We start from the raw sequence: 23,363 nt of genomic DNA, 5'->3' as shown, positions 1-23,363 counted from the left end.
CCAGAGTTGTCTATATGAACGATATATAGATATTGTGAGAGGGTCTCTCTTCCCTTTGTATATCACAAGTAGTGGAGATGTAGGCTTTGTGCTGACAGGGGTTACCTTTCCCACCATGTGAAGAGAACCTGCCTGAAAAGATGCCAACACACCATGCTCAATAAATGTTACCCACTACAATGTGTATATTCCTCTTTTGTGGAAGATGCCAGGTCTCTGCAGACTAATGGGGAGGTGGGGCAGGGGAGCAAAATCAAAATCAAAACTCCGGTTTTTGTTATACAGTAGCAGTTATCTTTACTTTGGGGAAAAAAATGTTTTTGTGGGAAGAAGACAGGTTTACTAGGCTGAGACCTGGGTTGGAATCCAGATTCCAGCTGTGCTTGGCAACTGGAATTACTTAGTGCCCTGGGCTGATGTGAAGATCGAGAGAGATCTAAATACATAATTGAGTGCCCAGCTCAAGTAAATGGCAGATCCTTTCAATTAGCAGCAGTACCTACCAGGAAAGGCCCGTTAAAACTGATTAAACAATGTACCAGAAAAAGTGAAAGCTAATTTGCTCTTTCTCTGTAATCTACATTTATTTAAAAATTTGGGACATTTATCCATAAGATCAAATAGTTAACAGTGTCTGTGCACAGTCCCTCTTACACTTATTTACAGAATAATTTGAAGACACTGACATCTTCAGCATGTGATGAACACCCCTGCAGATTAATCAGAGGTTATACTTGAGGATGCTGCTACCAAAGCAGTGGAATAAACAAAGGGGTGGGGGGTGGGGAATCTGTATGTTTGTGTGTGTATATATATATATATACATGTGCATACACTATTGACTGAAACTTCGTGACAATTCCAAACGAAGTCTCCATTGTGGCAGAAGAGTCAACAAATGGCTTCACATTCACTCTTAGGTGAATCCAAATATGGCCACGTGTTAAGTGGTTATCGAAAATGTCATCCTTTCCTCCCCTACTTTTTGTGAGAGAGGATCTCTGTCGCCCAGGCTGGAGTGCAGTGGCATGATCACAGCTCATTGCAGCCTCAACCTCCTGAGCTCAAGTGATCCTCCCACCTCAGCCTCCTGAGTAACTGGAACTATAGGCATGTGCCACTATGCCTGGCTAATTAAAAAAATATATTTTGTAGTGATGGGGTCTCACTATATTGCACAAGCTGGTCTTGAACTCCTGGGCTCAAACAATCCTCCTGCCTCAGCCTCACAAAATGTTGTGATTACAGGCATGAGCCATCAAAGCACATCTGGTCGCCAGGGATCCCATGGCATCTTCCTGTCCTCCAGGATACATGACAATTTTCTGAATCCAAAGAATATATAGGTTTACTGGACTCTCAACAGTCGGGTATAGAGCAGTTCTGTTCCCAACTTTTTCCTGCCCCACACTGTTCAAATGAACAACTACCTCCATTGACTCTATCTCTGATTACACGATTCTCAGGTGCGGCCTGAGGGCACCTCCATCCCACCAAACCCAAAGGGTGGTATAAAGAAGGGAGAAGAGGACTGGAAGTAATATAAAAAGCACCACCTCCAGAGACTCTGATACATTTCCTGGCCAACACCCGGCCTCACCCACCAGCTTTCCTCATATTCCTTCCCTTGTTTTAAAATTAAGTAGGTTTTTTAAAAAAGCACAAAACATAAAAAGTAATTTGAATAGACCTGGGATTCAGAAATCATGACTGGTCACTATATATGAAATAATGACAAGGGTAGAAAATACAGCTCTAACTTTCCAAAATGTCACAACAATGAGTTGTATGATCCATGAAATCTTTATGTAAGAATAGCCTTAAGGCCGGGAGCGGTGGCTCAAGCCTGTAATCCCAGCACTTTGGGAGGCTGAGACGGGCGGATCACGAGGTCAGGAGATCGAGACCATCCTGGCGAACACGGTGAAACCCCATCTCTACTAAAAATACAAAAAAAAAAATTAGCCGGGCGAGGTGGCGGGCACCTGTAGTCCCAGCTACTCGGGAGGCTGAGGCAGGAGAATGGCGCGAACCCAGGAGGCGGAGCTTGCGGTGAGCTGAGGTCCGGCCACTGCACTCCAGCCTGGGCGACAGAGCAGGACTCCGTCTCAAAAAAAAAAAAAAAAAAATAGCCTTAAACAGAGGTTCCTGAATTGTGCAGGCATATACTGTAATGTCATCCACATTGAAAACATTAAAAATAGAATTATTTACAAAATCAAGTTGACATTTTTTTTCCCTTTTTTAAAAAAGAAAACTTCTTGAAAGTTGTCTTTTCTGAAGAAAAACTACTTTCTTTCTCTAATTGCCTATTATCTTCATACTTCAGAGTTTGGCTCATTCATTTACATGAAACTTTTCCAAGATTATAAGCCACATACAGAAATGGCTGCAAGTGGAAAAAAAAAATCACAATGTAATGAAAAAGGAGAGAGCAGGTGCGCTGCTACCAGAGGCAAGTAGTTTTATACACTAATACTTTTTTTTTTAATTTTTGAGATGGAGTCTCGCACTGTCGCCCAGACTGCAGTGCAGTGGCACGATCTCGACTCACGCAAGCTCTGCCTCCTGGGTTCACGCCATTCTCCTGCCTCAGCCTCCAGAGTAGCTGGGACTACAGGCGCCCGCCACCACGCCCGGCTAATTTTTTGTATTTTTAGTAGAGACGGGGTTTCACCATGTTAGCCAGGATGGTCTCGATCTCCTGACCTCGTATCCGCCCGCCTCGGCCTCCCAAAGTGCTGGGATTACAGGCGTGAGCCACTGCACCTGGCCTATATAAATACTCATACTCTTAAATAAATCTTCAGGTTGGCCAGGGTTCCACTGCCACCTACTCTTGTTTCTCATCTTTTGGAAAATAGTTTCTTTTTGGTAGAATGATGCCAAATATGCCATTGTCATGTCAAGATAAACGTGCAACCGCTAAACAAATTCTAACTATAAGAGTGATTAAAAAAAATACTTGAAGCCAGCCCACTCTGCAGACGGAGTCTTGGGCTGATACTACTGTTCAGGGTCAAATCCAGAGGGTCACGTCACTTCAATGAGTAGGGGAAGTGACTCACACTATCTTTTTATTTTTATTTATTATTTATTTGAGACGGAGTCTCACTCTGTCACCCAGGCTGGAGTGCAGTGGCGCGATCTTGGCTCACTGCAACCTCCGCCTCCCAGGTTCAAGCAATTCTCTGCCTCAGTCTCCCAAGTAGCTGGGATTACAAGCGCCTGCCACCAAGCCTGGCTAATTTTTTTTGTATTTTTAGTAGAGACGGGGTTTCACCATCTTGGCCAGGCCGGTCTTGAACTCCTGACCTCAAGATCCACCCACCTCGGCCTCCCAAAGTGCTGGGATTACAGGCGTGTGACTCACACTATCAAGTGCATAGAAAACCAGTGAGCTAGGTGACAGTACATCCATTTACAAGTCTAAATAGTCCATTCTTGAGACTAACATATGTACATGCTATCGAGGTACTCTTTTTAAGTCACAAAACTATTCTGAGCTATAAAATTGAGTTTTTCTTTTTTGAGACAGGGTCTCTGTCACCCAGGCTGGAGTGAAGTGACACACTCACAGCTCACTGCAACCTTGACCTCTGGGGCTCAAGGGATCCTCCTGCCTTAGCCTCCCAAGTAGCTGGGACCACAGGCATGTGCCACCATATCGGGCTAATTTTTTTTATTTTTAGTAGAGACATGGTCTCACTATGTAGCCCAGGCTAGTCTTGAACTCCTGGGTTCAAGTGATCCTCCTGCCTCTTCTCCCAAAGTGCTGGATTACAGGTGTGAGCCACTGCACCCAGCCTGGGTAATTTTTTAAAATGCAGCATTTATTGAGTAGGGAATCTTGGCAAACAGAATCTAGAGGTTCTTGCAAACTATTTCACTCAGGCTGAAGAAAACTGACATAACTTACTCCACCGTGTTTATTTTCTAGTTTTTTAAACCTCTTAAGGAATATTGCATAAACTATGAAAATTATTTAACTCTTCTCCAGGTTCTACAAGGACGATTTTTTTTTGTTTACCACACTGTTCTTTTATTTATTTATTTTTTTGAGATGGAGGCTGTTGCCCAGGCTGGAGTGCAGTGGCACATCCTCGGTTCACTGCAACCTCGGCCTCTTGGGTTCAAGCGATTCTCCTGCCTCAGCCTCCCGAGTAGCTGGGATTATGGGCATGCACCACCACGTCTGGCAGGCTAATTTTGTATTTTTAGTAGAGACGGGGTTCCTCCATGTTGATTAGGCTGGTCTCGAACTCCTGACCTCAGGTGATCCACCTGCCTTGGCCTCCCAAAGTGCTGGGATTACAGGCATGAGCCACCGCGCCTAGCCTTACCACACTGTTCTTAAGACAAATGATAACAAAATAACTTGACAGAAAAACTGGGTGCAAAATGTGTGGCTTTGATTTAGGAGGCTGACTGAAATTAAAGCTTTCTTTCTGAATTTAAACCTCAAAGCTATAGGTGATTTTTTTGGGTTTTTTTGAGAGTTTTGTTCTTGTTGCCCAGGCTGGAGTGCAATGGCGCGATCTTGGCTCACTGCAACCTCCGCCTCCTGGGTCCAAGCGATTCTCCTGCCTCAGCCACCCAAGTAGCTGGGATTACAAGCATGCGCCACCATGCCCAGCTAATTTTGTACTTTTAGTAGAGACGGGGTTTCTCCATGTTGTTCAGGCTGGTCTCGAACTCCCGACCTCAGGTGATCCATCTGCTTCGGTCTCTCAAAGTGCTGGGATTACAAGTGTGAGCCACCACGCCTGGCACAGCTATAGGTAATTTAAACAAAATAGGTGAAAAAATTTCCAGCTATAAAATGGACACAATTTAGTCTTAAAACTCAAATAGAATATTGAAACATTTAGAAATAGAAAAAAGCTCAATGCATTCTACAGAATAAAAATGTCCAGTCTTTTCATATATATTTAAAGCCAGTGATCCCATTTTTATTAATATCTGCTAAAACCCATGCAGCAGTTTGTAGATGTAGTTATTTACTCAGGAACAGAGTGAATCTTAAGACACAAAAATAAACTAAATTGTAAGCAGCTCTTTCAAAAAAGACTATACACACATAAAATAGGATTACACACTTTAATCTGATTGACATGGAGGAAGTAGGGAGGACATGAAAGAAATTTAGTTTTAGCTCTGCTTTATGCATAACCAGATGCTCCTTTTCTAAAAAGTATATTGAGGTTTTAGAAAACACATTTATCAGAATACTTTAGGAAACCATACTATGTGTAATCCAGGAAATACACTGTTTCAGAATAGGAAAATCATCACTGGCAACAAAAGATTAAAACAAAAAATAAAGCACCAGGGTTCTGAACAGTTCTAAGGTGAGTATATCGGCAGAAATAGTGTAAATGCTCTTGACTGGTTGCTATGCAAACATGCTAACGGCGACTGGTCCATGTCTTAAAATTTGTTTTTTAACATGTTTCTTTGGAAAAATGGCAATATTGAGTGGAAGAGAACCTGTCCTTTTAGACACCCAGCTTATTGGCCTGGGTGAGAACAACTTTGAGAACTGGCATGAAAGCAGAGGTCTCACTGAAGTTGCTGGTGCTAACTATGTGGGTATGCATAGTCAATCCTTCTGAGTAGTTTCGAGTTTCAATGCTCCGTGCAATGCTGTGTAAACCACTGGTGATTGTTGGTGAAAGCTGAAACAAAAGTAGAACCAAGAGAAAGAATTAAATTAAGGGAGAATTTCCCATGAGAACCTCCACAAACATTACACCCAGATATTTAAGTGGAACTTGAAACAAACATTATAAAAATGTATAAACCATTTAGCATTTCTAGAAAGTTTCTTGAACCAAGCAACAGTTGTCAAGTAGAACCACGACAAAATGATTTACATAAAGAAGTTATTAATGAATTATACATGTATAAGCCGGGTATTTTATTATAGAAAAGCAGCCCGATTTCCTCTCCAAACTGAAATGCTAATGTCTCTCTCCACTTAAGAGAGCCTCAGGCCAGGCGCGGTGGCTCATGCCTGTAATCCCAGCACTTTGGGAGGCCAAGGTGGGTGGATCACAAGGTCAGGAGATCGAGACCATCCTGGCGAACACTGTGAAACCCCGTTTCTACTAAAAATACAAAAAATTAGCTGGGCGTGATGGCGGCGCCTGTAGTCCCAGCTACTCGGGAGGCTGAGGCAGGAGAATGATGTGAACCCGGGAGGTGGAGGTTGCAGTGAGCCGAGATCGCGCCACTGCACTCCAGCCTGCGCGACAGAGCCAGACTTTGTCTCAAAAAAAAAAAAAAAGAGAGAGAGAGAGAGCCTCAGACCTTTAAAAAATTCTCCTATGCACAAAAAGGAGATTAAAGATTCTTAATCATAATATCTCAAAGGGCAAGCCCAAATTTACTAATTCTTAACCGCTTTTTATAATCCTGTCATCTCTTAAAACTATAAAACCTGTAGTTTTTTACGATGTCATTACTTGGCACAGGTGTCCATACTTTACAGAAGACTTTGATTTTTTTTTTTTTGAGATGGAGTCTCACTCTGTCACCCAGGCTGGAGTGCAGTGGTGCGATCTCGACTCACTGCAACCTCCGCCTCCTGGGTTCAAGTGATTCTCCTGCCTCAGCCTCCAGAGTAGCTGGGACTACAGCCATGTGCCACCATGCACAGCTAATTTTTGTATTTTTAGTAGAGACAGGGTTTCGCCATGTTGGCTAGGCTGGTCTCAAACTCCTGACCTCAGGTGATCTGCCCACCTCAGCCTCCCAAAGTGCTGGGATTACAGGTGTGAGCCACCGTGCCTGGCCTGTTTTCATCTCATTTTTTAAAAAAGTTTTAATATACACTCATCTAGATGTATATGCTAATTGTATCTTTTTTTTGGAAATGGGGTCTTGCTATGTTGCCCAGGCTGGTAGCAAACTCCTGGGGTCCAGTGATCCTCCCGCATCAGCCTCCTGAGTAGCTGGGATTAAAGGCATATCCCACTGTGTCCAGCGAGAAGACTTTATTTTGGATCAAGGACCACACTACTACTTCCACTGTTATATCAACTTTCTTTAGTTTGGTTCTCATGAGAGAAATGGTTATTTTCATCTGATGGAACTGTGTGTGGGGAATGGGGTAGAGGAATGCTGAAATGGAAAAAATAAAAAGAAAGTCCCACTTCTTTTTTTCCTCTCCTTTCCTAGTGCTTTCATTAATAAAAAACAAGACAATTTTAGAAAGGAATGGTGAGGTGGGGACAAGAGGACAAACATAGTGAATTGACTTCTTACTCCTGGCTTTTTTTTTTTTTTGGAGATGGAGTCTCACTCTGTCACTGGGGCTGGAGTGCAGTGGCTGGATCTCAGCTCACTGCAAGCTCTGCCTCCCGGGTTCATGCCATTCTCCTGCCTCAGCCTCCCGAGTAGCTGGGACTACAGGCGCCCACCACCTCGCCCGGCTAGTTTTTTTTGTACTCGCCCGGCTAGTTTTTTTTGTATTTTTTAGTAGCGACGGGGTTTCACAGTGTTAGCCAGGATGGTCTCGATCTCCTGACCTCATGATCCGCCCGTCTCGGCCTCCCAAAGTGCTGGGATTACAGGCTTGAGCCACCGCGCCCGGCCCTGGCTATCTTGATAGTTACAGCACATTACCTTATTCATCTTGTGGCTACATTTGGCTTTGTTTTTGTATAATGGCTATCCTAAAAGAAAAGGATCAAGAGTCTCAGACTCTGAGAAAGATGATAGATTCAGTCCCTGGAAAACAGAGTACCTGCCTACTCTTTGATTTCTTGTAACTGGGCCATATAAAAGGAACAGCAGAAGGTCAGTTACCTTATGGCCAACACAGGCCAGTTTGTATTTATACTCTTGTTATGAGAGGGTTAAAATTTCTCTCTCACCACACACACATACACATACACACATACACATACACACACACACACACATACACACACAGCCATATCCTCTTAACCCCAGTGAGTGGAATTTATGATTCTAACACAGCCATGCCCATTCTCTAACTGTCATGACAATTCTGCCCCCATGCATACTAAATGCGAGTGCTGATGAGACAACTGTTTTACTAGCAACTAGGAATAAATGATTATCATAAATACTTTTCCTCCAAAACTTACTGTCTGTTCCCTAAGTTTATCATACAGAAACTCCAAACGTTTGCTGGCATCATCTAGCTTCCTCCTGGTTTGCTGCAGGAAAGAAAAAACAAATGTTATATTTGAACATTAACTTTTAACCTAAGAACTTGCCCTATCTCATTGCACTAAACCTTATACTTAAAATGTTGAATGGCTTCATTTTATAAAGAAATGGAGGCAACTACAACTAAGAAACTTGAACAGATTACGGCCAGGCGCAGTGGCGCATGCCTGTAATCCCAGCACTTTGGGAGATTGAGGCAGGCAAATCATGAGGTCAGGAGTTTGAGACCAGTCTGGCCAACATGGTGAAATCCTGTCTCTACTAAAAATACAAAAAATTAGCTGGGCGTAATGGTGGGCACCTTTAATCCCAGCTACTTGGAAGGCTGAGGCAGGAGAATTGCTTGAACCTGGGAGGTGGAGGTTGCAGTGAGCCGAGATCTTGCCACTGCATTCCAGCCCAGTCAACAGTGCAAGACTCTGTCTCAAAAAAAAAAAAGAAAAAAAAAAAGAAAAAAAGAAACTTGAACAGGTTATTAGAACAGAGATCAATCATCTATCAAGGGTGGAGGGTGGAGAGCAGAGGGTGGAGGGGACTGGGATGAGGAAAGGATGAGACTTCCTTCCAGTGCATGAAAGAGTACTGATTGGATTTCATATGCACTGCAAACTCACTTGATAAGGTATATATGCATGTTTGCTTGCACTATATTCACAAGCAACAGGAGGCAGCAGTGGGTCAGTGTATCACAGAAAAGAAGGTCTAAGTACAGTTAGGTGGTAGAAGGCAAACATATAGGTGAACTGTGGAATCTTGTTTTAACCTTTCAAAAATACTACTTAAACACTTAGTTACATTTGTTTAATCCTGCCTTTTTCTAAGCCTTTAAAGCACCAAGAAAAAAAGAAAACTATCTTTTGGCAGCTTAAGATTACTGAGGGAAGTAGTAAAACACATGATTAAATTAAAAAGCTTTTTTTCTCCCTACCATAGTACTGTAAAGTATAGTCAAAGAAACTACTCTAAAACTAAAACTAACAGTTTTAAAATTACATGATTAACTTAATGTTCTACATTATACCACAGCCTCATGTTAGTTCAATATTTATTGACTGCTTACTATGTGCTGTACCAGGGACAAAGTCTTGTATGTCATGCAGCTCATATCCCACTGGGTGAGAAAAGACACTAAATGAACAATATATTGCATGTCAGATGGTGATAACTGCTGTGAAGAAAAGTTAATACAGGAAGGGGGCTACACATGTTGGGAGTTGGGGGTAATAAAGAAAGGCCTGATGGCTAATGGGACATTTGAGCAGAGGCCTTGAACTTGGGAGGAAACAAACAATGCAGATATGTGGAGGAAGAGTTCCAGGCAGAAGGAGCGGCAAGTATAAAGTCCCTGATGCTGAAGCACTCTTGGTGTGTTCAAGGAAGGAATGTCAGTGTGCTTGGAGAAGAGAGAGGAAGAGACAGGCCATCAAGGATGCTACACATCAAGTTGTGTGGCAAAATTACTTTGTGCTGTTTAGACATAAAGTGAAAATAAGATAAATCCATGCTATAAAAACCATTCCAACTATTGATTAAAATGAACTTTTGTGGAAAGGAAACCTTATAATCCTTGCTCAAAGTTAACATGGCCAGGCGTGATGGCTTATGCCCGTAATCTCAGCATTTTGAGAGGCTGAGGTGGGTGGATCACCTGAGGTCGGGAGTTTGAGACCAGCCTGACCAACATGGAGAAACCCCGTCTCTACTAAAAATACAAAATTAGCTGGGCGTGGTGGCACATGCCTGTAATCCCAGCTACTAGGGAGGCTGAGGCAGGAGGATCGCTTGAACCTGGGAGGCAGAGGTTGCGGTGAGCTGAGATCACACCACTGCACTCCAGCCTGGGCAACAAGAGTGAAACTCCATCTCAGAAAAAAAAAAAAAGAAAAAGAAAAAAAATAAAGTTAACCTTATCTAGCTACAAACAGGAGCACCACCCCAAGGAGGCAAGGGCAGCCAGGCAGGCAGAATATTAGAACTTCTTCCCCAACTAATTATAGGAATTATAGGAACACGTTGTCTTTTATGCTTCTCTATTACCCAGAGCTCCTTGGTATCCAGGAGGAATACAGAATGATGACCGAGAGAAAGGTAAATCATGGCCTGTCTATTTAGAAGTGTGCATAAGGGCTAGCATGTATCTGGTTATCAGCTTCGTCTGCTCTCGTTTCCACCTTGGTCTTCCCATCACTCCCAGAATGTCAGGCACGAAGCTTTCCTGATACTTCCAGTACAGAGAATGGCTTTCCACAAAGCCACTGACCAGCAGAAGGCTGCACATATTAATACTCAATGTCTGATGAAAAATAAAACCCAGAAGTTGTTTTTTCATGCAGACAAGAAGCCAATGATTGAAAACATTCAATGTGTGCTAACAGAAAATGAAATTTCACTTAAGACTGGCTTTGTGGAATGTTTGTTGTTGCAATACAGGGGTATCCTAAGTAAACTAAGTAAAATCAGTTGCTTTAAATGTAAATATGCCTCCGATATCTAAAACTTTGAACTATCTTTAACATCTCTGCAAAGCTTTAGAAGATGATCTATCTACTTTTAATAATTTCAATATAAGTTCAAAAAGAAATCCCAAATCTGAGTTTCTTGCATAGCACCATTATGTTCTATTTATGTGCCAAATACCATTTTGTTGATGAGAGGCAGTAAAGCTCGGTGGTTGAGAGCATGAATTCTAGAGCCAGAATGTCTGGGTTTGAATGCTGGCTCTGACCTTAAGTGTTACTTAACTGCTCTTTGCCTTAATTCTCTTGTCTGTAAAATAAAAATGACAAATCTATCTGCCATAAGTTATTGTGAAGATTAAGTACATTTATATATAAAAAGCAATTAAATATATTTCTATATGTAATGCAAACTATGTAAGTGCTAGCTTTATTACTTTTGTGCAAACTTTTTAGAAATATACCTTGTAGGACTTCAAGCAATAATTATAGAAGAACTCCATAAAGGATTCTTTTATTTTATTTATTTATTTTGAGATGGAGTCTCTCGCTGTCACGCAGGCTGGAGTGCAGTGGTGCAGTCTCGGCTCACTGCAACCTCTGCCTTCTGGGTTCAAGTGATTCTCCTGCCTTAGCCTCTTGAGTAGCTGGGACTACAGCTGCATTCCACCACACCCAGCTAATTTTTTGTATTTTTAGTAGAGATGGGGTTTCGCTATGTTGGCCAGGATGGTCTTGAACTCCTGGCTTCAAATGATCCACCTACCTTGGCCTCCCAAAGTGCTGGGATTACAGGAGTGAGCCACCACGCCTGGCCAAGGATTCTTCTAATTAAGCAAAATATGATTTAAAAAAAAATACATACAGGGTCTGTTGCTGAAGAAAGGCAGCGCTGAATAAGATCCTCAAATGTGGTCTTTAGAATGAGGTGCTCATCTGGAATAGGTTTCTTGGTAATTTTTTTTGTTGGCAAAGACTGCACATGCTGGAAGAAACACAACAAAAACAGATCAGAGATGACCAGAAGCTACCTTATATACACAATCTTGAATCTATATGATAAACAGAAACTGACAACCTTGAAGATAGACCTATTCAAAATCAAATTAAAATTTAATGTGTGGAATCACGTAGGATAAGTAAAAATAAAAACCAGATATCTAGTACAAAGTGTAGGCACTCTTCCTACAGTTTGGATTTTCATATACAGGACTGGATACAAAGTAGTTGATTAATTAGGTAACATATGTTGGTCAATATTGTTTATAACTGATGGGAAATAAGTACGTGCCAGCAGAGAAAAAAAACAAGGCACTGAAAAACACACTTGGCTGGTTAGAATGGCTGCTTGCTCTGCTTGTTGGCTCATTTTCATGTATGCTGGCATTCTTCTATTCTTTGTTTTACTCTTAGAGGTTGTTCACTGGGCTGTGATCAAAACTGTAAGATGAAGCCAAAGATTAAGAGAGAAGACATCCCGATGCTGCTGAGTGTACAGATGAAAGAACAAAGAAGAAATGGTTAAGTTTTATTAGTTCATTCTTTCACTCATTCAAAAAACATTAGGCAACTATGTACTAGGCACTGGCTATGTACTACTGGTGAGCCAATACAGAAATGATCTCAGTTCTCAGGGAGTTTATGGGCTAATGGAAGAGGCACAGTTTAAAAACATCATCAATATATGTAAAATAGCAACTGTAGTACGTTAACACTTGCTGGAAACAAAAGATGCTATAACTGAGATTTGACTGAGGGAAGGGAAGGCTCTCTTCAGGAAATTTTACTGGAAGGACAAAATGGAGTTGAACAGTTAAGTAGGAAAAAAGAGTATTCCAGATGAAAGGAATAACATGTACAAAGGAAGGATCACAGTAAAAGGGAGTTAAAAGGCCAGTATAGCTGGAGCAGAGAGAACAAGGAGTATGAGCTGAGGCCTTCCAGACAATGTTGAATATTTCGGTCCTTATCCTGAGAACGATGGGAAGCTGTAACGTTTTAGGCAAAGACGAAAAAAGGCCAAATTAGAGATGGATCAAAGTAGATATCAGCAGACCAATTAGGAGGTTCCTGTACTGACGAAGATTAGAGATGAAGATAGCATGGACTAGAGTAAAAATGCGGAGAAGAAAGGATTCAAAAAATATTTTGGAGTGATATCGACAAGATTTGGGGAGACAGATTTAAAATAGAGGTTAAAGGGAAAAGTGTATAAAGATGATCCCCAGGTTTTTGCCTGGATTCCACAAAAAAGGTTATGGTGCCACTCACTGATAACAGGAAACAAGGCAAGATGACTAAGTTTGGGAGGAAGAGTATGAATTAGGTTTTGGACATGCTGAGGTTGAAGTGCCTCCAAGACATCCAAGTAGGCAAGCAGCTGGGTATATAGCCTGGCTGAACACTATGTATCTTTCTCTTTTGATGGTAACTAAGGTTCAGGTCTAGGCGAGTACAGCATGAGAACCCAAGTCTAAACAAATATAAGAGGCTGAGTAGCTTCCCAAAATAACAGGCTTATAATCTTTTAATTTTTTTTAATAAAACTCTGTAATTTTATTTTCCAGAAAGAACCACTTCTTCTCATCTTTGTCAAAATGTTTTTAAAATGCAACTCTTAACATTTAAAAATTCCTTAGGCATATTATCTCTCTCTTTTTTTTGTTGAGATGGAGTCTCGCTCTGTCGTCCAGGCTGGAGTACAGTGGCGCGATCTCAGCTCACCGCAACCTCTGTCTGCTGAGTTCAAGCAATTCTCTTGTCTCAGGTTTCCGCGTAGCTGGGACTACAGGCGCATGCCACCACACCCAGCTAATTTTTGTATTTTTAGTAGAGACAGGGTTTCACCATGCTGGCCAGGCTGGTCTCGAACTCCTGACCTCAGATGATCCGCCCGCCTCGGCCTTCCAAAGTGCTGGGATAACAGGTGTGAGCCACTGTGCCGGGCTTCAGGCATATTATCTCTTAACAGTAAAGTATACTCTTGTGACAAGAGATACAATCTTTACAAATTTGACTTCAATGAATCAAAGACAGAATCAAACAGTAGAACTAGTTTTTTTTACTTGGGCAGGAGTTTGTTTCATCTTCTTATATTGAATTTTGATCTAAGCTCTTTATTTCTCATGAATAGATCAAAATACTTAACTCTGTATGTCTAAGTGTGTTATGTAGAAATGTGTTAAATTTTTCAACATTCAGGACTTTGCCAACTGGCTGTTTGTGTTGTGAAAAGCAAGTAAAAAATGTTTTTCTGTATCTGAAGATAAGGCTGTATTATTAGCTTTTATACATACACATAAAATATATAACTCACTACATTTTATTTTCTATTTTGAAGAGAAAAATCTTTGGAAACAGCTTTTGCTTAGCAACCTCAGATGCAGAGATGATGCATCTGATTTTAAATTATGGCTACTGACCTAGCCAAGTTATAGTAAATACTCTCAAATGTATAACCTTCTTTTATGTGGCCATGTAATTGAAAAATAATATACATACATGATCAATCTTAAAAAAAAAAGTTACTATTTTTTGTTTAGGTTGTCTAGATGTTTAATAATAATCATGTAATCATAAAAGTTAGCACATTAAAGAAAATATACTGAAACACAGCCATCTTCCCATTCCACTTCTACAAATTTACTGTTACCTGGAAGGTATTTCCGATAGGAGCCCCTGGGGCACCTTCAATATTGGGCTTTGAGAAAGATGGTGGCATGCCTGTTTGACCAAGAGGTTGCTGTATGCCATGGAAGGGCTGGCCACCTGAAAGATGTGGCTGTGGGAATGAAGACTGGCTTGACAGTGGTATTGGAGCTGAAGGTTGTTGCTGCAGCATCTGTGACTGGGGGTCACCCAATGGGTTCATGATTGGTGATGTGATGGGAACAGGAGGCATGAAGTTTTCAGGCATCTGTTAAAAGATGAAATAAAAGACACCAGGAGTAAGAATAAAAACGATAGCAATATTTCTTCAGCTTAAAATAAGGGAGTGAGGTTATACCATGGCTAAACAAATTTTTTAATAGTAGTAGAATGCTTTTTTCTAATGAAATTTTATGCAGAATAAAGTAAAAGTAAAACATAAAAATAGAGCTGATTTGGCTAAGACAGATAGGGAGCTCAAACTTGGACTTCTTTGTCTCCCTTTGCCCTCCCATACTTATCCCCAATAAAGGGGAGCTAAAACCATGGCTTTTTTTTTTTGAGACAGTCTCGTTCTGTCACCCAGGCTGGAGTGCAATAGCACAATCTCAGCTCACTGCAACCTCTGCCTCCCGGGTTCAAGCAATTCTCGTGCCTCAGCCTCCCAAGTAGCTGGGATTACAGGTGTGTGCCACCACGCCTAGCTAATTTTTGTATTTTTAGTAGAGACAGGGTCTCACCATATTGGCCAGGCCAGTCTAGAACTCCTGACCTCATGATCCGCCTGCCTCAGCCTCCCAAAGTGCTGGGATTATAGTCACCATGGCATTTTTGAAAGAGGGTATCAGGTCTGGAGAACTGTATGTAGCAATACTGGAATCAGAGGTGCCAAGTATGCATGTGCGTGTATGTGCACATGTGTTTAATATGATCAGAATGTAATACCTAAGTAGACATTATTTGGCAATTCTATCACACTAAAAGTACAAAATTCAGTTTCTGATTAATACTAACCTAAATATTGGGATTCTTTCCTCATTTAAAGCCTCCTAATTTTATATTATGGCCTCTCATTAGTATATTTAGGGAAGGAGGTCACTAGGAATATTTTTAAAAGTAAAAATGGCTTGGGCAGAAAGAAGCATCTAATTTGTGCTTAACAGCTCTTAACAGTTACTGAGACCTGTACAGTGCTCAGCCATGAGGCTATTTCATTCACACTATATGTGACAGAAAAAGTCCAACATTTAATTGCCAAATTCATGATTACTAGTAGAACCCAAAGACCAAAGTAATTCCAAAACAAAAAGCAACCCTGAAGACTGAAATTTCCTATTTTTTGAAAGAGGCCTGTTGGGAATTTATATCTTGCCTTCTAAAAGGGCTTTAATTAATATCACCATCATCAGAACAAGGTTTTGATGATACTGTTTTCTACTTCCTTTCCTTCCCTCCATGGATTAGAAGGCGCATGTTGAAGTACGCTTTAAATACATCACTCAGTAAGCTTCGCTTTTAAAAGGATCAGTGAAGTATAGTGTGTTCCAAGTGGCTATGTGGTTAACATTACATCTGTAGGCCATTGGATGAACATCTTTTTCTAGTACCTTCTTCTTTTTGGGTACTCTGTTCAAAGCTGGAGGGTCATTCCAACCATTCTGAGGACCTATAACAGATAATAGAGAACGTATTCCTTTAGAATCCTGAAAGGAAAAAAGTAAAACTGAATCCATCACTTAATACTCCAAAATTATGCCTTCACCCTGAGATAACTGTCACAAAGGTTTTACCAGCTGAGTGTGGGGATCACTATGTGGCCCTGGATTCTCACACTCACATCTCTTAATAGGAACAAGGCCTTCACTTGGTAGGTAAGATATCTTGACACTGTTTCCATTTAAACTGAAAGAGCTGTGCTAAATTTAGGGTGGTGAAGTTTTTATTTATATTGGTGTATGACTTTCAAAGATCAGTTTACTATTCTCTCCTAATAATGAAAATACAGTCTGCTAAAAAACAAAAACAAACAAACAAACAAAAAAAACCACCAGGCTTCTGATATATTCAACATATGAAAAAAAAGAATAAAATTAGCAATCTCCTATTTTGCCAAGATGGACAATTCAACATGAGAAAATCAGTAATTTAACATGGTAGAAATACTGTCAGAGGCCCGGGCACGGTCTCAAAGCTGCTAATCCCGGCCTTGGAGGCCGAGACGGGCAGATCACGAGGCGGATAATCGAGACATCCTGTTAACACGGTGAAATCCCATCTACTACTAAAAATACAAAAAGTTAGCCGTGCGAGCGGTGACGGCGGCTGTAGTCCAGGGGGGGTACTCGGAGAGGATGAGGCGAGATGGCGTAAACCTGGAGGCGGGCTTTGCAGTGAGCTGAATCACAGCCACTGCACTCCAGGGGCACTGGCGACAGAGCGAGATCCCGTCTCAAAAAAAAAAAAAAGAGAAAAGAAAAAAAAAAAGATAGTATTGTTAAGAAAAAAGAGACTCGCACTATGTAACATAATATTTTTATCATCTTTGCCTTGGGAATTATAAGCAAAGTAAAAAAGGGTATTCAAATATCTGTGCTAAGATTTTTAATGCCATAAAAAAAATTCCAGGCTAATAGCAAATATAAAATTAAAATACTACCAACTGTAGTAAATTTCCTCTTAAAAAAAAACACACGCACACACTAACAAATCAAAAAACCCTGCTACTTCAAAGTGAAAAATGAACAATAGTAGCAGAACTTATTAAGTATTTTAATGCCAGTATCTTCAAAGAAAAAAGGAATACAACATGCTGGAAATTAGACAGAATAATTTCTAAATCACAATTAATTCTTTTACATTTCACTAAGTGTGAGTTTTGATATCCTCTATAAGGAACCAGATACTTGCTAAAGAAACTTTTATGTATGTATATATGTGAAGACAAAAAATTATTCCCTTTCCAATAAATGTTCTTTCAATATTTTAACTTGCACTTGTTTAACTGATATACATATTAAGTCACAAGAAAACTGTCAAACCAAAGTCACAGAAACTTTAAAAAATACAGATCTTCAACTAACCACCAGCACTTACTTGTCTTGATTTTAAAACATAATTCAGGCGAGGCGCAGTGGCTCATGCCTGTAATCTCAGTACTTTGGGAGGCTGAGGCGGGTGGATCACTTGAGGTCAGGAGTTCAAGACCAGCCTGGCCAACATGGTGAAACCCTGTCTCTACTAAAAACACAAAAATTAGCCGTGTGTGGTGGTGCATGCCTGTTGTCCCAGTTACTCAGGAGCTGAAGCAGGAGAATTGCTTGAACTTGGGAGGTGGAGTTTGCAGTGAACCAAGATTCTGTCACTGTACTTCAGCCTGGGTGACAGAGTGAGACTCTGTCTCAAAAAAGTAAAAAATAAAGATAAAAAAATAAAAGCAGAATTCATTTCTTAAAAGTTTACTAGGAGACAGAAAATCAGATATGGCTCAAAACAGTCAAGGGTTAACCACAAAATATTAACTCATATGCTGTTTTCTGATTAACAAATTCTTAAACTTCTGGTTCTACATAATCATTCAAATCTCTGCAATCACTTTCTAGTCTTACCCATGGCTTAAGACAGTCTTGGCATAGTTATTTTCTTTATGTCTATATAAAACAGACAGCCTTTATAACCAAGCTACTTGTGTAATCATGTAAATTCAATCAGTTGTAAAATTTGATTCAATTAGGAAGCCAAAATAAAAGAATTATCCTGATCAGATTTAGGATATCATCATCTTTGAAGTTCACATGCATTATTGTTAATGTCCATTCATTAATTGTATTCAATTATTCAAAGATTTCCAAAGGTATATTTTATAACCAATTCACCTTCCAACATAGGTGCCTGGTCTTGGACAGAATGGTTTTCTGTAGACAAAACGTAAAAATTACTTAACAGTGTTTACTGAAGACATTCTAAACTTTACTCATTTTATAATTGTTTCTTCTCCCTTCATTAATCCCCAGAAAGTGTAAATTAATTTAATAAGAGAACAAAACTTACTTTTTAACCAAGTCATGTGAAATGTCTTCTAATTAAGTAACCAGTTTTTTGACAGAGGGAATTCATTTGTTAGATCCAATTAACTCTTAAACATCACTTTTTTCTTACTGTTTTTAAGAGAAAATTTTATCCCTTCATATTTAAAAAACAATGTTTCCCTAATTGTTTGCATTAACTGTTTTTCTACTATTTAACTCATGAAGCTCAGAAATATCACTGAGGGGATAGCACTTCCTAACATATTCACCTAATGTGTCTATTTTGGTATTGTTCAAAGCTGTGAATCCAAATCAGCTATGGAGCTTGTTAAACCACAGATTCGAATTCATTAGGTATAGTGATAGAACCTTAGATACTGTCTTTGCAGCCATCTCCCAGATGATATGAATGCTGCTGGTCCAACACTCTCTTGAAGCAGCAGGGAACTGGAGAAATGGGGTGATTTCTACACGTCCTACAGACTTCAACCTGCATTTGATAAGGATAAATGTGCTTATCTTAGCACAGTGGTATCATTTTTCACTGCTGGATTGAGGAGGCCCCAGTGGTCTGCACTCTGCAGAAACTAATTTCTGGGGTCATGCTGTGCATATAAATGAGAATAGGCCCAGCAAATAATGTAACCACCTCACATGGTCCTTTCTGTAAGAATATACAGATTTATGAGTGAACTCCCATTCACAACTGCTACTAAGAGAATAAAATACTTAGGAATACAACTTTCAAGGGATGTGAAGGACCTCTTCAAGGAGACTTACAAACCACTGCTCAAGGAAATAAGGGAGGACACCAATGGAAAAACATTCCACGCTCATGGATAGGAAGAATCAATATCAGGAAAATGGCCTTACTGCCCAAAGTAATTTATAGATTCAATGCTATCCCCATGAAGCTACCACTGACTTTCTTCACAGAATTGGAAAAAAACTATTTTAAACTTCATATGGAACCAAAAAAGAGTCTGCATAGCCAAGATAATCCTGGGCAAGAAGAACAAAGCTGGAGGCATCACGGTACCTGATTTCAAACATTACTACAAGGCTATGGTAACCAAAACAGCATGGTACTGATACCAAAACAGATATACAGATCAATGGAACAGAACAGAGGCCCTCAGAAATAACACCACACATCTACCAGCATCTGATATTTGACAAACCTGACACACACAAACAATGGGAAAAGATTCCCCATTTAATAAATGGCGTAGGGGAAAACTGGCTAGCCATATACAGAAAACTGAACCTGGACCCCTTCCTTACACCCTATATAAAAATCAACTCGGCCGGGCGCAGTGCAGCCTGTAATCCCAGCCTTGGAGGCCGAGACGGGCGGAGACACAATAGGTCAGGAGTCTGGAGACTGATCTATGGGCTATCACGTGTGAACCCGGGCTCTCTACTAGAAAAACAGAAAAACGGAGCCAGCGAGGTGGCGGGCGCCTGTAATCCCAGCTACTTGGGAGGTCTAAGGCAGGGAATGGCGTAAACCCAGGAGGCAAGCTTGAGTGAGCTGAGATCCGGCCACTGCACTCCACCTGGGTGACAGAGCAAGACCCGTTCAAAAAAAATAAAGAAAATATATAAAAATAAAATCAACTCAAGTGTCCATCAAAGACTAAATTTAAGACCGAGGACTAGAAAAGTCCTAGAGAAGAACGGGCAATATCCATTCAGTGGAATATGGATGGGGCGCAACGCTTCATGATCGAACTCAAAGGAATGGCACAAAACAAATATTGACAAATAGTCTAATTAAACTAAAGAGCTCTGCACAACAAAAAGAAACATCATTCAGAGTGAAAAGGGAACCTACGAATGGGAAGATAAGATTTTACAACTATCCATCTGACAAAGGACTAATATCCAGAATCTAAAAGAATTAAACAAATTACAAGAAAGCAAATGGACACCATCATAAACGGCCAAGGAATATGATCAGACACTATCCAAAAGAGACATTTTGCAGTCACAGCACATGAAAAAATGCTCATCATCACTGTCATAGGACGAAATGCAATCAACCACAAGAGATACCTCTTCAATGCGTTACAACTGGCGTCATAAGAAGTCAGGAAACAGATGCGTGGAGAGGTTGTGGAAAAACAGGAATGTGTTTACACTGTTGATGGGAGCGTAAATTAGTTCAACCATTGTGGAAGACAGTGTGGCGATTCCTCAAGGATCTAGAAGTAGGAATACCATTTGACCCAGCAATTCCATTCCTGGCATATACCCAAAAGATTATAAATCATTCTATGATAAAGACACATGCACATGTGTGGTTACTGTGGCACTATTCACAATAGCAAGAACTTGGAACCAACCCAAATGTCTATCAACGACAGACTGGATTAAGAAAATGTGGCACATATACACCATGCAATACTATGCAGCCACAAAAAAGGATGAGTTCATGTATTTTGCAGGGACATGGATGAAGCTGGAAACCATCCTTCTCAGCAAACTATCACAAGATCAGAAAACCAAACACCACATGTTCTCACTAATAAGTGGGAGTTGAACAATGAGAACACATGGACACAGGGAGGGGAACATCACACACTGGGGCCTGTGGGGGTTTAGGGGAGGGATAACATTAGGAGAAATACCTAATGTAGGTGACGGGTTGATGGGTGCAGCAAACCACCATGGCACGTGTATACCTATGTAACAAAACTGCATGTAACCCAAAACTTAAAGTATAATTAAAAAAAAAAAAATACAGATTTACAGACTGAGCACAAGTCTCCCAGAAATCACTACTTCCTATAGGAAACCAAAGTTTCTAGCAGTGGACAAGAGAAAAACAGACTGACAACACGGCAATCCCAATTGTCAAATACTTAGGGTCAGGCCAGGCCCAGCCTCAAATCAAGGGTATACAATGTCAGTATGTCAGACACATAACTTATGTGGATTCAGCTATCATTAATTGACGAGGGAGGGAGCAAAGCAGAAACTAAAATTGTGATTTCATTCTGCAGTTAAATAGGCTGTAAAAGAATAGAAAAAATATAGTGAGTTCAACTGAGTTTGAACTCTACTCAAGAAGCACAGTTTCACAGGGAAACTGTGAGGCGGGAGAGGTAATCCCATAGTTTGAAATCTCATGGTGCAGAGTGCAATTCTAATGTTTACTGACAGATGTTTTTCATACAACATATAAATGCAAGCCAACTTTTCATCTGGGGTTTAACTGTAAAAGGATCAATGATAACTGGCTGTAAGTGATTTTCTATTTTTATCTCAAATGATGACTTTACAACCTAGCTCTCCATGTGAGATATGAGTTCATAACAGTATAGTTCATAAATGCCTGGTAAGTCACTGTGTGTGCATTACAATAAAGGACTGACTTGATTCCCGACTACTCCTGCACTCTCAAGCACCAGGCTTCAGCTTCTGGCTGAGGGAGGTAATATAATACAAACCTAAAAGTATTGGAAATACACGGGGCTTAACCCTTTAGTCAGGTCAAAACAACATGCTCTCTTCCTGTTCCTCATAAGAAGGTGCAGAAGATGAGAGGACTGCTTTTAAGCTGTGGGTGTTAAATCCTGGGAGGGTATTCAGACTTTACCAACTATTAGCAGCACAAAAAAGTCTGTGGAACTATTTTCTTATGTCCCCTTGGTAAAATGACACCAAAGTCATAATAAAATCAAATTCCAAGTTAGGGGTAAAACTGAATAGAAGCAAAACAAGTCTCTCAAGAGGAACAGTCAGTTGGCTAGCCTGAATAAGTTAAAGGGGGGTGGGGAAGGTCTGCTGAATAGAAGGTAATATTTTATAATTAAGTACCCCTCTCCCAAAATATATGCCTAACTCCTCCTAACCTCAAACCATGCAATATATTAAGCTATGTGTTTTAGTAAAACCCCAACAGTCCTTTTGTTAATTTAACGTAGTTTTGTCTCAATTATAATTCTAACCCCTTTCAATTCTTTTTGCTTTTATAGATTTAGATTTAGTGACTTTTCTTAAAAAAACTTCTCGTACTCAAGGATTGATTTTACTTATTTTATTTTTGAGAGAGCGTCTTGCTCTGTCACCCAGGCTGGAGTGTAATGGCACAATCTGGGCTTACTGCAACCTCCGCCCCCTGGGGTTCAAGTGATTCTCCTGCCTTAGCCTCCTGAGTAGCTGGGATTACAGGTGCTCACCACCATGCTTGGCTAAGTTTTGTATATGTAGTAGAGATGGGGGTTCATCATGTTGGCCCGGCTGGTCTCAAACTCCTAACCTCAAACAATGCACCCACTTTGACCTCCCAAAGTGCTGGGATTTCATGACTTTTTACAAACAGTTCAACTGATCTCTACTTTATAGAGACATCCTTTAAAAGTGACAGGACATAAAACAAGCTACCTGAAGAATATAAATATCTACAGAAGACTGTAACATGGAGATTCATTATGGATGTGAAAAATGATACTCTTGGTCAACACTTTTAAAAAAATATCAACACAGTACATTTTAACCTTGAATAGAAATGTCTCAGAAAACTGGAGAGGAGATAATCCTTCCCTATCCTTTTTTAACTCTTTCGAAAACTATAAAGTGGGGATGAATATTTTACTCTTTTTAAAACATGACATAACTTTAAGGGCATGGAAAAATGGTTCAGGGCGTAATATTAAGAAAAAAGTAAGGTCAGGCGTGGTGGCTTACACCTGTAATTCCCAGCATTTGGGAGGCCGAGGTGGGTAGATCACCTGAGGTCAGGAGTTTGAGACCAGCCTGACCAACATGGTGAAACCCCGTCTCTACTAAATACAGAAAAATAATCTGGGCTTGGTGGTGCACACCTGTAATCCCAACTACCCGGGAGGCTGAGATAGGAGAATCACTTGAACCCGGGAGACAGAGGTTGCAGTGAGCTGAGATCATGCCATTGCACTCCAGCCTGGGTGACAGAGTGAGACTCCATCTCAAAAAAAAAAAAATATATATATATATATATATACACATAATTTTGAACCCAAACATTGCAGTACTACATCAATGA

The 23,363-nt window shown here is 40.4% G+C and overlaps 1 protein-coding gene across 1 annotated transcript in view; it reads right to left on the bottom strand.

The window, feature by feature from the left end:
- Positions 1–5,086: 5,086 nt before the first annotated feature.
- The window catches only part of SEC31A (SEC31 homolog A, COPII component), a 79,121-nt gene continuing 60,844 nt past the window's right edge, over positions 5,087–23,363 (bottom strand). The window contains 5 exon segments of the mRNA XM_017854740.1: positions 5,087–5,678; positions 8,118–8,189; positions 11,524–11,643; positions 14,311–14,574; positions 15,914–15,972. Of these exon segments, the coding sequence (XP_017710229.1) occupies positions 5,499–5,678; positions 8,118–8,189; positions 11,524–11,643; positions 14,311–14,574; positions 15,914–15,972 (695 nt within the window). The 3' untranslated portion in view covers positions 5,087–5,498.

The sequence above is a fragment of the Rhinopithecus bieti genome, unplaced genomic scaffold (assembly GCF_001698545.2).
Source record: "Rhinopithecus bieti isolate Rb0 unplaced genomic scaffold, ASM169854v2 scaffold_38123, whole genome shotgun sequence".
In the NCBI taxonomy this organism is placed as follows: domain Eukaryota; kingdom Metazoa; phylum Chordata; class Mammalia; order Primates; family Cercopithecidae; genus Rhinopithecus; species Rhinopithecus bieti.
Note: the sequence above shows the minus strand (reverse complement) of the source record. Positions and strands in the feature narration are given on the sequence as shown.